Raw genomic sequence first — 15,311 nt, 5'->3', positions numbered from 1 at the left:
GCCTACCTGCAAACTGAAAGGTCACTGGTTTGATTCTGAGTAAGGGTACATGCCTGGGTCGAGGGCCAGGCCCCCAGTAGGGGACGTGCAAGAGGCAACCACACATCGATGTTCCTCTCCTTCTCTTTCTCCCTCCCTTCCTCTCTCTCTCTAAAAATAAACTTTAAAAATATATTTTTTAAAATAAAAAGAAACTACAGATTCCGATTCCTGCCCTGGCCGGGTGGCTCAGCTGGTTGGAGCATTTTCCCGTACATCAAAACGTTGCAGCATCAATCCCTGGTTGGGTTCCCAGGCGGGGCGTGTACAGGAGACAACTGATCTATGTTTCTCTCTCCCTCTCCTCCTTCCTTTCTCTCTAAAGTCAATAAACATATCCTCAGGTGAGGATTTAAAAAAATAAACCACAGATTCCCAAGTCCTTTTCATGCAGTGGTCCTAGCTGCCATTGATGACCATAAGGGAGTCCTATAAAGCCACTGTAAAAGTATAATTTAGATAGAGCCAGACACAGGTTGCTGCCAGTAATGACTAAATGAAACAGGCAATTCACAGAAAAGGAAAAGTAGAATCATCAAGAAAATATGCTCAACCACACCGGTGATCTGAGAAAGGAATGTAAAACAAGAGGTTGTTTCAACACACATCAGACTAGCAACAGAAATCAAAATGTCTGATAGTGTCAAGTGTTGGCAAATACAGAGAAATAACTCTTATATACTACTGGTGTACACGTATGCCTCTTTTAAGGATTAATTTTATACTACTCAAACTTAAATTGAGCTATAAAATTACACTTCTGTCTTGTCACAAGTAAGTATTTCCAGATGTTTTAAAAAAAACACAACTACCTAATAATGCATCTGAACAGTACTGGCTTATCTGAATAGTTACAGAAAAAGCATTTGTCAAATAAAGAGCATTTACAAACACCCTGCAATTAACATCATACTTAATAGTCAAAGACTGAATAATTTCCCCCTAAGTTCAGGAACAAGACAGAATTTTCACTCTTGCCATGTCTATTCAGTGTTGTACTGGAGGTTCTCGTCAGTGCAATTAGCCAAGAAAATGAAATAAAGGCATTTAGATTAGAAAGAAAGAAGTAAAACTACCTCTACTTGCAGATGACATAATATCGTATATTTAAAAATCTTGCCCTGGCTGGTGTGGCTCAGTGGATTGAGTGCTGGCCTGTGAACCGAAAGGCTATCAGTTCAATTCCCAGTCAGGGCACATGTCTTGGTTGCCGGCCAGGTCCCCAGGTGCACGAGAGGCAACCACACATTGATTTATCACTCTCTTTCTCCCTCCCTTTCCCTCTCTAAAAATAAATAAATAAACTCTTTTAAAAAATTAAAAACTTTTGTGCTTCAAAGGACATCATCAAGAAAGCAAAAAGATAACCTACAGAAGAGGAGAAAAAATTATCCTATCATACATATAAGACACTTGTATATACTATATATAATGGAATATTATTCAGCCTTAACAGGAATGAAATTATGATGCAGTCCACAAAATGGACTGGCCCTGAAAACATGCTCAGTGAGGTAAGTAAGACACAACCGGCAAATACTGTATGATTCCCCTTCTGAGACACCAAGAAAGAAGTCAAGCTCGGAGGGACAGAACACAGAACGGTGGTTTCAAGGCGGCAGGAAAACAGATCGTGGAGTTATTGCTTCACGGATAAGGAGTTTCAGTTTGTGAGGATAAAAAAGTTCTGGAGATTAAGGGTGGTGATGGTTGCAAAAAAGTATGTGTACTTAGTACACTTAAAAATGGTTAAAATGGTAAGCTTTACGTATATTTTACCTCAACAAAAATCTTTTTAAGGAAGAAATATGGTGGCACCTATATAAAGTGAAATTTTCACAGGAAGAAAAAAATACAGTCTATATTTTTAAAAGGTGGTCTTTTGGAGAATGAAAATTTTCCAAGTCAACAATATTAGCACCGTTAGTTGACCAGTATCACTAAGAACCACAGCCATGCTTTTCATACTTCCATAAGCATACTTTTAAGAAGAACTAAAGCACCAAAACATTTTTACCATATCTATTTTAATAAGAAATGTTTCTAGAATTTCATATATATCTATATCCTCAAAATGGACCACATAAAAAAAATGCCATTTGGTGGTAAGAATCATCATTCTGAATCACTGTGAATCATGATTAAAAACCACACTGCAGCCCTGGCCAGGTGTCTAAATGGTTAGAGAATCATCCCATCCACCAAAGGCATCAGATTTGATTCCTGGTCAGGGCACATACCTAGGCTGCAGGTTGGATCTCCAGTTGGGGCCTTCAGGGGAGGCAACTCGTCAATCTCTCTCACATTGATGTTTCTCTTTCTCTCCCTCTCTTTCTCTCTCTCTCTTCCCCCTTCTCTCCAAAAATCAATAAACATATCCTCAGGTGAGGATTTAAAGAAAATTAACCATACTACATTATCATGTGTGACACCTTCAAGATAAAAATCCTAACTTGACACACTGTCCTTTACTTTCTGACCCCTGATCTATTCCACCTCAATTCTTGCCACTCTCCTTTGTGGCAGAAGTACCAGTATATATTTTAAATAATACAGTGTTATCTCAGTACTCGTTGATTTGTTCTGGAATTCATGATAAGTGCAGAAACTGACGACCACAGGACAACGAGGCATTTTCTCTTGTGGGGTGCTGTCCTGACTCATACAAGTTCTAGCAAGTATGACAAGGCCCAAGCAAGCACCAAATGCTTAAACATTTTTTCTCATCAAAATGCAATGAATACAGGGTTTGACGAGTTCTGAAGCTGATGAATACCGAGGCATGTCTGTATGTGGAAAACAAATAACTACTACACAAACGTATAAAAAAATAAATGTCATATTTTTGTAGCTGTTTGTATACATCACGCAGGTTTCGGCTGTGACACATAACCCAGCTATCATGCCACGCTGTCTTTGCAAAGCCGTCTCTCAGCTTGAGCTAGGCTTAGCGTCTTATACATGCAGTGCTTGTGTGGCATGCTCACCTAGGGCTGCCCTATTTCCATCAGCCTCCACCACTAGACTCGGAGCTCCTCAAGGACAGAACCCTGGCCTAGTCTTTCTTGTACCTCCACTCTGAGCCCCATGCATTTAATTTACAGCTATTTTACAAGTGAATAAATGAGATGAATGAACAGGTAGGTAGAAGTCATACATATAGATAACATTCAGTATGTATTAACCAAATGCCTGGAGCTTTGAAGGTTCGTTTTTCTTGTATAATCCTTGTTACTGTTCTTATTCCTCTTTACAGATTAAAAAATTGAGGGCTGGCACTAAGAAATCTGCCTGTGATTACTCAGCTGGGAAGTAACAGAGCCAGGATCTGAATTAAGGATATCTGACCCAATGGCCCTTGCCCTTGGCCACTGCACTTTATTGGTTTTTGTAATTTTCAGTACCCTTCTTAAGAGATACCTACCATGGGATAAGTATTTATCTCGAGTTAAAATACTCTTTTAATTTGCTGTTTATAAACTGCTGACAGCTAAGAAACTATTTTACTCAAGTGTGAAGCATCTCCCCAGACACCAGAAAGGTCTCAGGTTCGATCCCTGGTTAGGGCACATGTTACAGGAGGCACCTGATAGGTGTTTCTTTCCCGTCTTCTTCTCTCCCTTCCTCTCTCTCTAAAAACAAACACACAAACAATAAACATATCCTCTGGGGAGGATTAAAATAATAGTAATAATAAAAATAAGGGTAAATAAGTAATTTGTCTTTCAGTGTTTCTTCAACAGGCGAAGATCGTGAACTCCGCTGCACAGTCTGAGACATTTATTCTAGCTCTTTAAACACCTTTTGCTCACCGCTTGTCCCTCAGCTACACTGGAGATTAAAATCGAGTAAATGCCTGAATTCCTATCCCAGCACAAAGTATTCATTAAAGAGAACTCAACAGAGAGACAAATGACTAATTTCTATCAAATGCTTCCCAAGTGACATCAAACATGTGTAAGTTCACTATTTTCATAAGAGAACCATAGAGAAACAACAGTCTTTTTTAAAAGTTACCCTTCTGGTTTTACAAAAGCCTGTTTATTTGATTCTGCACTTCTGACAAACTATTTAACTTTTTAAAAGGTGTATGTTCTTGAATAGGTAGCAGTAAACCCCTCTCCATGCCCCTCCCCCCCCAAAAATGAGGCTAGGACAACAGGTTACTGAAATTACACTCAAATTGAGGATCTGATCATTAAAATTAGAATTTTTATTTAAACATAATAGCTTAGCAGAAGCTTTTAACCAATATAGATTTCAGTGCCCATGGTTAAATTGTTCTTCTTCAGATTACATTTTTCTTTAAACATAAATGCTGTTTTCTTAACCATTTTATTTACTTACTGTAGAGTACTACTTCTGTATCCAATTACAAATGTCTATCAAAAGATTCTAAGCAAATAGTTAAATTTAAGTTTTGGCACTTAACCTTCATTTGTGTGGAAAACTTATTCAGAGAGACCAACTTATTTCTCAACCAGTAACTTAGAAGCAAATATCTCTGGCTAAAATAAGTAAGAATACAAAAGAAAGCCACTATAAAGTTTCAAATAACCCAAGAACCATGGTGCTAACAGAACTTTAAGATCGCCTAGCCCAACCTTTGCACATGAGAAGTAACCCCTACAATACTTCTAACAGTAGTTCCAATGACCTTAGTGTTTCACTTTTTAAGTGTACAAATATTTGTAGAATATCTACTACGCACAGGACAATGTAGGTGAAGTGTCTGCAATACCTGTAGTCAGAAGTCATGGTTTTTCTGTATATATAAAAGTCAAAGGACTTGGTGAAGAACTTTTTGGAAGTTTTTGCATAACTAGGCACCAACAGTAAGGATAATACCTTGAATGAACAAAAGAGAACTTTAAATAGTTAAGTTAGCAATTTGACCTTTAGTATATTTATCCATCCATCCAACAAACCAACAAATAGTATCTATTAAATAGCTACCAGATCCCAGCCATGTATTAAGAGAGTTAAAGCAATAGGTTAGTTTGATATAACATTGGAAGTGATGCCCTGGTTGGTGTAGCTCAGTGGATTGAGCATAGCCCTGCGAACCAAAGGGTCACCAGTTCGATTCCCAGCCAGTGCACAGGCCTGGGTTGCAGGCCAAGTCCCCAGGAGGGGGCATGTGAGAGGCAACCACACATTGATGTTTCTCTCCCTCTCCTTCTCCTTCTCCTTCCCTTCCCCTCTCTCTAAAAATAAATAAATAAATAAAATCTGTTTTAAAAATTGTTTTAAAAGTGCTATGGAAAGATGTAAGATGAACACAATCCATACAACACAATCCATACCTGGTGTTCATAAAAGGCATCCTAGCCCTGGCTGGTGTGGCTCAGTGGACTGAGTGCTGGCCTGAGAACCAAAGGGTCGCTGGTTTGATTCCCAGCCAGGGCACGTGCCTACGTTGTGGGCCAGGTCCTGAGTAGGGCCCACATGATCATGGCAACCACAAGTTGATGTTTCTCTCCATTTCTTTCTCCCTCCCTTCCCCCCCTCTATAAATAAATAAAAATTTTTTTAAAAAGGCATCCTAGAATTGAAATCTGAAAGATGAATAGTTAGGTAGGCAACAGAAGGGAAAGAGAGCTCCCAGCATACAGGCAGCTTTTAAAAAGGCCTGGAAAGAATACGTTTCATAAAACAAACACAAAGTATTCCGTATGGCTCAAAAAGGAAAAGATGAGGCTGGTGAGAAAAGGAGCACCCAGATTACAAGGCCTTGGATGTAAGGCACCTCAGTCACTTTAAGAACTGTACACAGAGCCCTGACCAGTGTGGCTCAGTTGGTTGGACCTCGTCCTTCAGGAAAAGGTTGCAGGTTCAAATACAGGTCAGGGCACATGCCTGGGTTGTGGGTTCAGTCAGTCGTTAGGATGCATACGAGAAGCAATCTATTGATGTTTCTCTCTCATACCAATGTTCTCTCCTTCTCTTTCTCCCTCCCTATCCCTTTCTCTAAAAATAAGTAAATAGGGGGACAAATGGTAATGGAAAAATTACAATAAAAAATATATTTAAAAATATTACGAGAGACTTTAACCTGGATGTAAAAAAAGTAAAAATAAATAAAGCAAATCTTTTTTTTAAAAAACCATAGACAGAACCACTAAGGCTTTTAAGTGTGGAAATGATGTGATCAAATTTCCATTTTGGAGAGACGTGGGTACAGTGTGATGGGCAGTTTATAGGGTGGCAATACTGGAAGCGGAGAGATCAGTTATGAGACGGTTTTAGTTGTCCATTCATTTACTGAGAAATATCCACAGCTTACTTCCTATGTGCCGGACACCAGTGTACAGCCAGAATGATGCGAAGTTCCAACTCTGTGGGGTTTGCATTCAGCATGCGAGAGATGTGGGTATCCTGAAACAGGGGTACTAGACATGGATTTGAAAAGAGATTCCAGAAATACTTAAAAGTTGGAAATAAAAGTAAGTGGCACTCAGTAAGAATGAAGGAGAGAGAAGAGTTCGGTATCATTCAGGAGACATTCATGTCCAATAAACAACAATATGGATCCAAAACTCCAAAAAGCGATCTGACCTTGAAGTCTTAAGCTGTCAGCTCCATGAGGAAAGAATCTTGTGTGTTTTACCCACCATTATAACCCCAACGGACACAGTACCAGGAGCACAGGTGACAATAAATATCTGTTAAATGAATGAATAAGATAATACATTTTGGAACAGTTCAAAAATGGTAACTGAACTCATTGGAATGAATAGTATCAGCTTGCAGTGTGCAAAGTGAGAACTAAATGGATCTTAGAAATGAGTGCCAAGGAACACCAAAACTAGTATGATTAAGAGGAATCCACAAGAGTAGCCAGATAAGTCAAAAAAAAACTAAGAGATGTCAAAGTCACAGAACCAAAATTTAACGTTTCTTAAAGAAGCAGTGACCAAGAAGAGTTAAATATTGCTGAGAAGTCATGTATGAGAAGGAGTAAGACAGAAAAAAGAAGAAATGCATTCATTAGAGGGCTACTTACTCTTCAGAGTTACTTTCCAAAAATAACAAGTAGGACAAACTCTAACTACATATTCCTAAAATCTCAAATCTAAGTAATTCCTCTTATGAGAGGAATTACTTCCTTCGTGGGCAGCTTACCCTTTTACAAACATGTCTGTTGCGTCGAAGCACCTGCCTCTGTCACGTCATCTTTTTTGTATGCGTGGCATCTATCATCACCTGTAATTAACTGGTTCATTTATTCTTTATTACAATACAAATTCCAAGAAAGCATGGGCTACCTTCCTTGTCTGTTTTGTCTGTGGTTACACCGCCAAAGCCTAAAACAGTGCCTAGCTCAAAAAATATTTGTTCTTTCTGATCATCTGTGTGTCTACTTGTCTTTCCATCTACCTATGTAATGAGTTAAGACAGAACTAGAAGATCATGAAGTTTCTTTCCAGCCCTTAAAAAAATAACTGCAGGAAGAGTGAGTAAAAACACATTTTAAAGAATAACAGAATCCAGAATCACAAAAATCCTAAAACTATCCCTTGTAGGGAATCCAAACAATAGGACTTTAAATTATAAGTAAAAAATTATTACCAGGCTCTATAACCCTAGTGGAGCAGGTAAGCAGCCAGAAATAAGATATCCTGGAAAATACATTAAGACTAAAAAAAAGTTACTAAAGAAAACATTAAACAGAGGGTCAGTTTCTGAATTCCTGTATATCAGTTTCAAAGGGAAAATGATCCATGATATTTTTATACCATAATTTTAAATTAAAATTTTAACCCATTTTAATTGTTTTATAGATCTCAGATTTAAATTTATTTTTTTAAAAAGATGAGTTATTTATTTATGTTTCGAGAGAGGGGAAGGGAGAAAGAAAGGGAGAGACACATCAATGTGTGGTTGTCTATTACATGCCCCCTCCTGGGGACCTGGCCCACAACCCAGGCATGTGCCCTGACTGGGAGCCAAACCAGCGACCCTTTGGTTCGCAGGCTAGAAGTCAATCCACTGAGCCACACCAGCCAGGGCAGATTTAAATTTCTTATAGAAAAGTAGTGCAATTATTGAAATTATGTGGTAGAGTGCTCTCATTTTTTACAAGATCTGTACTTTAAGTACTGAAGGATAAAGTGTCGTAACATCTGCAATTTATTTTGAAATAGTTTAGCAATTTGAAAATATGTATATGAAGCCCTGGTTGGATTGACTTCCAGTCAGGGCACATGCCTGGGTTGTGGGCTAGGTCCCCAGTTGGGGGTGTATAAGAGTCAATCGATTGATGTATCTCTCACATATTGATGTTTTTCTCCCTCTCCTTCTCCCTCTCTTTCTAAAAATAAATAAATAAAATCTTTTAAAAAATAAAATGTACATACGTATTGTGTGTGTATATACATACATGCACATACATGTACAAGAAGTACATGCTGTATTTTTCAGACTATAAGATGCACCAGACCATAGGATGCACCTAGGGTTTAGAGGAGGAAAATAGGGGGGAAAAAATTCCACTCCACTGTGCCCCCAAGAGCCAGGTAAGCTACATTAGGACTATAAGACGCACCCCCATTTCCCTCCCAAATTGGGGGGTGCGTCTTATAGTCCAAAAGATACAGTATAGAGGTAGATAAATAAAACAACTACTGAATCTAGGTAATGAATATACAGATGATCAATGTACTTTTAATTTTTTGTTATGTTTGCTAATTTTCCTAATAAAGTGCTGGGGGAAAATTTACTGAAAACATTCACTGACCTTAAAAAAACAAAAACAGCCCTGGCTGTTGTGGCTCAGTGGATTGAGTGCCAGTCTGAGAACCAAAGGGTTGCTGGTTCAGTTCCCAGTCATGGTATATGCCTGGGTTGCAGGCCAGGGTCCCCGGTAGGGGGGTGTGAGAGGCAACCACACACTGGTGTTGCTCTCTCTTCCTCCCTTCCTCTCTCTCTAAAAATAAATAAATTGTAAAAAATCTTTTTTAAAAAACAATATTTTAAAGTTCTTAAAAATAATTCCATATCCTAAACTTGGAATTTCTCTGTTATATTAATTAATATATAAATTCCCATGGTTCAGTTCAAATGTTTTTGGGGGGCACCTATTAGACTAAATTACTAGACACTAGAATTCCAAAGTGAATAAAACACAGGCTTGCATTCAAACTAATAACTAAATAACACTGGCCAAGATTTGAAAATGTATAGAATTTACACACATACTTCTAAACATCAGCTTTCTGAATAGACATGTTACATATATTATTAAACTGGGCCTATATTGATATATATTTTTAAATCTCAACCTAATTATTTAGGTAACAGCTGTATTCATTACGAGTGCTGAGGACAGCAGAAAAGGTGTTTTTAAAATAACTCAGCCATTAGTCAACAGAACAAAGGAACACATACTTGGCCAGATTCTAGTACAAGCTCGCCTGGGAACCTAAGTTTCCATATGACTAAAGTATGCAGCGTGTAGTTAAAGGTAAGCTAAGAAGTCCAAGTAACAGAAACCAAACTTAGGCACAGAATTGGATCTGTGTAGCCTATGACACATACGAAAGTAATCTGATGAGTAGTCCTTACTCCACTAATTCATCCTCTGATGAGAGATACCTAATCTAGCTAGATACTTTACCCATTTTGCTTTTTTTTTTTTTTGTAATTTTAACTAAGTGAAAAGGTCAATATTGGTATAGCAAGGGCATATCATTGTATCTCAGTTAGACCCCTGGATTCAGAAAACTGAAGGAAAAGAAAGGGTAAGATCTGTCTTAAGGGCTAAACAATGATTAACTTAGCACCACTCCCAAAAGCACCACCACCACCACCACCACCTACACAGACTCCTTCAGAGAACAAACAGATTGTTCATTTCAGAAAGTGTCTGGAATTAGAAACTGACTAGGGGCAAGGGCAGAGCTGCTGGGGGTAGGGGCAGTGTGCGGCTTATTCAAATGCCTCAGCAAGAAAAAACAATGGTAATTTTTAAAATATGAAAAAAAATTTTAAGTGTGCTTTAAAATTTATTAGTTTTTTAGTTAATACAGAGATCAGTGTAGCACTAAAATGTAGCCTGAACAGTCTAAAACTTAGGTTTGAATGAATAAATTAAGACAACATTCCGAAAAGCTGCTGACCCTTGCACTAACTGAACCAAGAGAGAAAATTAAGCAAGCACCTGAGTCAACGCTCGAACTAAAAATCTTTTTAGTTCACTGAAGATACCACAAGATACTGGTTTCAAAAACATTTAATTAACAGGAACCACAGAGAGGGACTTCACTTTTAAGAAGAGTCTGAAAACTTTAATAACGTGCATACTCAAACATGTAAGATGTCAAATGTTAACTAACACTCACGGACCAGCAATTTGTTAGGTGCTGACAGATCATCTCTGCACGTACTAAACTACCCTCTTCCCCTGCTGCTCCACTTCAGTGAAATAAAACCTATTGTAGCAAAGTTCAATTCTTAGGACACTAGAGTTGATAGAATTAAGGCTAAAAATCAAAAGTGAAATTTTAGCTTTTTAACTTCCTAAGTCCTCAATAACCATCGGCAAATTAAAGCTGTAAGCATGGAAAACGACTCTTTACTCCAGTCACTTGATAAAGTCACAAAACAAAAAAAAGATTCAAATTTTTCCTTTTCAAGTGTTTGTTAAAGAGATGAACTTAACAGTCATTGTAAATTAGTTTGCAAACAAATCAAAAAATAACTTCAAGTTTAATTACAGTATTTTCATGAATGAATGAGAACTGTAACATCAACAGAAAACACTGACTCTCAATGCCTGCTTCTCTGCCCACGAAACTTATCATTCCCATGTTCATACACTTCCAAAGAAAACCATTTGACTGAAGTCTTCACACAAAGCATCAATTCTGTTAGTGCTTTAAGTGCTGACTCATTGGGGAAAAGTTAATTAGAAAATTCTCAATAGTGTATTTCGCCTCTGCATTTAATCACCCCAATTTTATTAGGCAAAAAGTCACAGAACAACAGTCACAAAATCACCACCTTCTTCCCAGCAAAGTTATTCTCTCTCCGGCCCAATCTCTTCATCTATGCTTCTACCAGTCAAGGAAGGAGGGGAGGGAGGTGAAGTGGGTGCATCTTCATTTTATGTGCCATCTTCCTCTATCCAATCACACTACATAAACTCTCACTTTTGCCCTGGCTGGTGTGGCTCAGTGGGTTGAGCGCCAGCAGAGAACAAAAAAGTTGCTCGTTGGATTCCCAACCAGGGCATGTGCCTGGGTTGCCAGCTAGGTCCCCAGTTGCGGGTGTGTGAGAGGTAACCGATCAATGCATCACACGTTGATATTTCTCTCCCTCTCTTCCTCCCTCCCCTCCCCCCTCTCTAAAAGTAAATAAATAAAATCTTTAAAAAAAACTCCAAAACACACATGGCCAGAGCAGGGAGCCCAAGGGGACAAGTGATGATCAATAAGACAGGTTTCTTTTTTTAAAAAACATAACTATGCATTTACTTATTTGTAACATTTTTATTTTTAGAGAGAGGAGAAGGGAGGAAGAGAGGGAGAGAAACATGGATGTGCCAGCAGCTGACTGACTCTCGCACAACAACCACACTCCCCCAACCACAGACCTGGCCAGCAACCCAGGTATATGCCCTGACCAGGAATCCAAACAGTGACCCCTTAGGTCTGCTGGACAAAATTCATCCTACTGAGCCACACCAGTCAGGGCAAGATAGGTTTCTTGATTCCCACTTGAAACTGGTCACAAAAAAAATCAGCACTCCTTTAGGTTGACTCACAAAACAGCAGCACTGGATGGGGGTGGGGAACAGTGTACGGGGACTACATGGTAATGGGAAAAAATACAATAAAGATTAAATTTAAAAAAAACAAAAACAGCACCTAAGTACACACACACAAAAAAATGGCAATAAAAGTAAAGAAAGACAGAAGGTATTCAATTCAATTAATACCACTATAATAAAGAGTAAACTTCTAATTCCTTGCTGAGAATTCCTGCAAGCAAGAGATTATGATGGCACTTCATACCTCCTAAAACCTTCTCACATTTACATACCCTCTTAACTTTCCACAAAGGTGCTCAGAATTCACTTAACACTTTCTGGTGATAGGCAATTTCCAGACTTTCAAATACTTCCACTGTAACAACCCGACTCTTAGTTTCCATATTAGGGCCACACTCAAAACACTCACCAAAAATTAAACACAAAATTCACTTCTGCATATTGGCCCAAGAGACTGAAATTTCTGGGTACCGGTAATACTTTAATACTTGATTTATGATCTCACGTGAAAACTGATTAACAAGGTGCTTTTATGTTTGTGGTCTGAGAGTTGGCTCATCTAGCCTTTCATCAATGTTCTCTGGTCTCGGGTCATGGCCCTTTGCCCAAAGGTTTCATAGAGAATTTATAGATGTGTTTGAAAAGTAGTAAATTACAAGTCATTGGATAACCTATTTTTTTAAGTCGTTTACTTAAAAAACTAACACACAATCCAGAGTCTAGCAGTTAGTTTTGTTTTCTGATTCTGCAACCTGTGGCAGATGGTTTTCTTGGCCTGTGTGACCTGGCACTTTGCCCGTATTTACATAGAATGACAGGAATCGAAGGGTGGAGAGAGTATTTCTTTCGCCCAAGGTTATAGGCCATGCTGGGACTGCTCCTCACCTGCGTGTGTGTGTGGGGGGGGGGGGGGTAATTCCCCAGGCTCTTCCCAGAGCGTCCACACACAGGCAATGGCCTGTCTGAGCACGTGCATGCCATCCAGAAGTGGACATGATCTCTGCTCTATAAACAGTGCTAAGAAACTAGTGGAAGTGATTATCCCACTCTCAGATTTTTTGCAACTCCTCCTTCCCTATAAGCTTGGAAATGCTCCTAAAATAAAGTCAACTTTGTTTGGCAAATCCAATGGCATTCCTTTGAGACAAATGGATCACAAAACTCAGAACCAAAAATCATCACTACAGTCAAGCTTAAAAAAGAAAAAGAACTATCTGACCTGGTACAAAGACGGGTAGCTGTGACAAAAGTTTAAACAGTGGTGCTTCGTAGTCATAGGAAATGAGCTGCTAAAGAAATCTGATACCCTAAAAACTTTTCAGGTATCTTTGAAAGGTAACATGTCATTCCTTCAATGACCACGTATTTAGCTAGGTGTTGCTAGATGCTCAGAGAACAAAGATGAATAGGACACTTCGCCTGCATCAGACAGTTTCAGGCCACGACAGACAGAAAGCTAAAAATCCTGGGCTGTCTCCAAAGTCAAAGACTTATCACTTGCACTCCAAAAGGTTCGCGGACCTTGGTGCGGGTACTGAGGTCACTGCTGAGGTGTTAGTCTTACCAGCGGGCCAAGTACACCTGGAAATTGCAGCCGGAAAAGCGTTGCCAATAGTCACCTACCATCTCCTCAACCCCGCCCCCGCAAGTCCTCTTCATAAACAAACAGGTTTTTAAAGGGAACTGTCCAAGGTTACCACCTGATAAGAAGGAATGCTTTGGTGTGGGATAGCAATAAAATAAAATCGTACACTCTCTATACTTACAGAGTATTGCTATACAACACCCAGGTGTTAACAAAGTGCCAACCAAAGCAAGTAAAATATAAAATGAAACCTATTTCTCAACAGGGTTAAAACGTCAAGAAGAAACTGACCGAAAGAGGGAGGTCTCTAACTTCCCGAAGCAGTAACCCCAGAAAGGTACCGAAACCAGAGAAAGTTACATATCCAGGAGAGAAGTGTTTAAAAGCACAACCCCCCATGGCAAAAGTCTGGACGGCCATCTGACTGTCCTACGGTGGTCGGAAACTTCCCTAAACTACAACAGGCAACCAGACATCCTAAAACCTCCTTCCTCACCCAAACCCATGTGTCCTCAGGCCAGGCTGCGGCTTCCTCCCCCGGCCTTGCCTTCCTAATCTCACTCCCTTTTCCTGGACACTCACAAGCCTCCCTCGGCTTCCCACACCAGGGCCTGGGGACCCGGGGACCTCACGCCGCCGTGCTGAGTTCTGGAGCCTCGGCCTCAGACCCGCCCCCACGAGGCCGGACGCGGGCGCGCCTACCCTCCCGGCCCGGCCGCGACCCCCGGCCGCCCCGGGACCCGGCCCCGCCCTCCCCAACGGCCGGCCGGCCGGCGCTCACCTCCTCGGCGTGCTTGCGCAGCGCCTTCTCCCTCTCGTACTGGGTGATGAGCTGCTCGTTGTCGTCCCGCAGAAGCTCCAGCTCCACCTGGTGCTCCTGGTCCTGTGCAAACACCGAGTCCAGGTTCTCCAGCACGGCCACCACCAGTGGCATCAGCTCCTTGACCACCTCCTCGTCGTAGCGCCCGATCAACCGTTCGAACTCGCGGTAGATGGATCCGGCCAGGCCAGACACCCGCTCCGACATCACGGCCCCGGAGCCGCCGGGCTCCTCCTGGTACACCACACCGTCCTCCAGCTCCATGGTGGCGGGCGGGCGGACGGCCCGGGGCGTCTCCGACTGAGGGGGCAGCACGGGCCCGCACACCGGCCCGGCTGGGGCTGGGGCTGGGGTTGGGGCTGGGCCCGATGGGGTGGGGGCTCGGGCCGGAGGAGGGGAGGGGTGGGGTGAGCGCACTCAACCCAACCGCCGCTGCACCAACTGCTTGGTGGCGGGGCCGCGCGCGCCACACGTCACCCGCGGGGCGGTACCCGCACCGCGTCGGCCCGAGGGGCGGGGCCGGCGGGTGGCCTGGCGCGGCCAGGGGCGGGGCCTACTCGTCTCGGTGCCTCCGCGGAGGCGGGGCCAGGTGTCGCTGACTGAGGGGTCTGGACGGCCCCGCACGGGATCGGCGTGGCTGGGGTTGGGGCTGGGTCCCGCGGACTGGGAGTCTCGGCACACGCAGGGTAGGAGTTGGGGGAGCGCACTCATTCCAACTGCCGCTGCACCAACTACCTGGGCGGTGGGGCCGCGTGTGCCTCGCGTCACACGTGGGGCGGGACCCGCGCCCGGTTGGCTCGAAAGGCTGGGCCCGGCGGGAGGCCCAGCGCGGCTAGGGGCGGGGCCTATGCGTCCTCGTGCGCTGGCGGAGGCGGAACCAGGCGTCAACACCCGGCGCCGCGCGGACCTTGCGTTCGCCAATGGGGCAGACGGCGAGAGGAGGATGGGGAGGCCTGTCAGCACTAGGCGGGATTTGTTGGGCGGGTCCCAAAGGAAAGGGAGGGGTTCTGGAAGCGTAAGGAGCCGTCCTGGATTAATATAGCTAACATTTCTGTTGTTTTTTACAGCTCACAAAGGAGTTCTCATTTGTTCCT

The 15,311-nt window shown here is 42.0% G+C and overlaps 1 protein-coding gene across 2 annotated transcripts in view; it reads right to left on the bottom strand.

Moving 5' to 3' along the window:
* Positions 1-14,658, bottom strand: part of SPAG9 (sperm associated antigen 9) — a 110,991-nt gene extending 96,333 nt beyond the window's left edge. Inside the window, exon 1 of one of the 2 annotated variants that reach the window (XM_053930493.2) lies at positions 14,179-14,658. In XM_053930493.2, coding sequence (XP_053786468.1) covers positions 14,179-14,481 — 303 coding nt within the window. In that variant the 5' untranslated portion in view covers positions 14,482-14,658. The remainder of the gene's footprint in view (positions 1-14,178) is intronic. The other variant, XM_053930494.2, reaches the window with a different exon arrangement.
* Positions 14,659-15,311: the final 653 nt, after the last annotated feature.

This window comes from Desmodus rotundus, chromosome 9, assembly GCF_022682495.2.
Source record: "Desmodus rotundus isolate HL8 chromosome 9, HLdesRot8A.1, whole genome shotgun sequence".
In the NCBI taxonomy this organism is placed as follows: Eukaryota; Metazoa; Chordata; class Mammalia; order Chiroptera; family Phyllostomidae; genus Desmodus; species Desmodus rotundus.
Note: the sequence above shows the minus strand (reverse complement) of the source record. Positions and strands in the feature narration are given on the sequence as shown.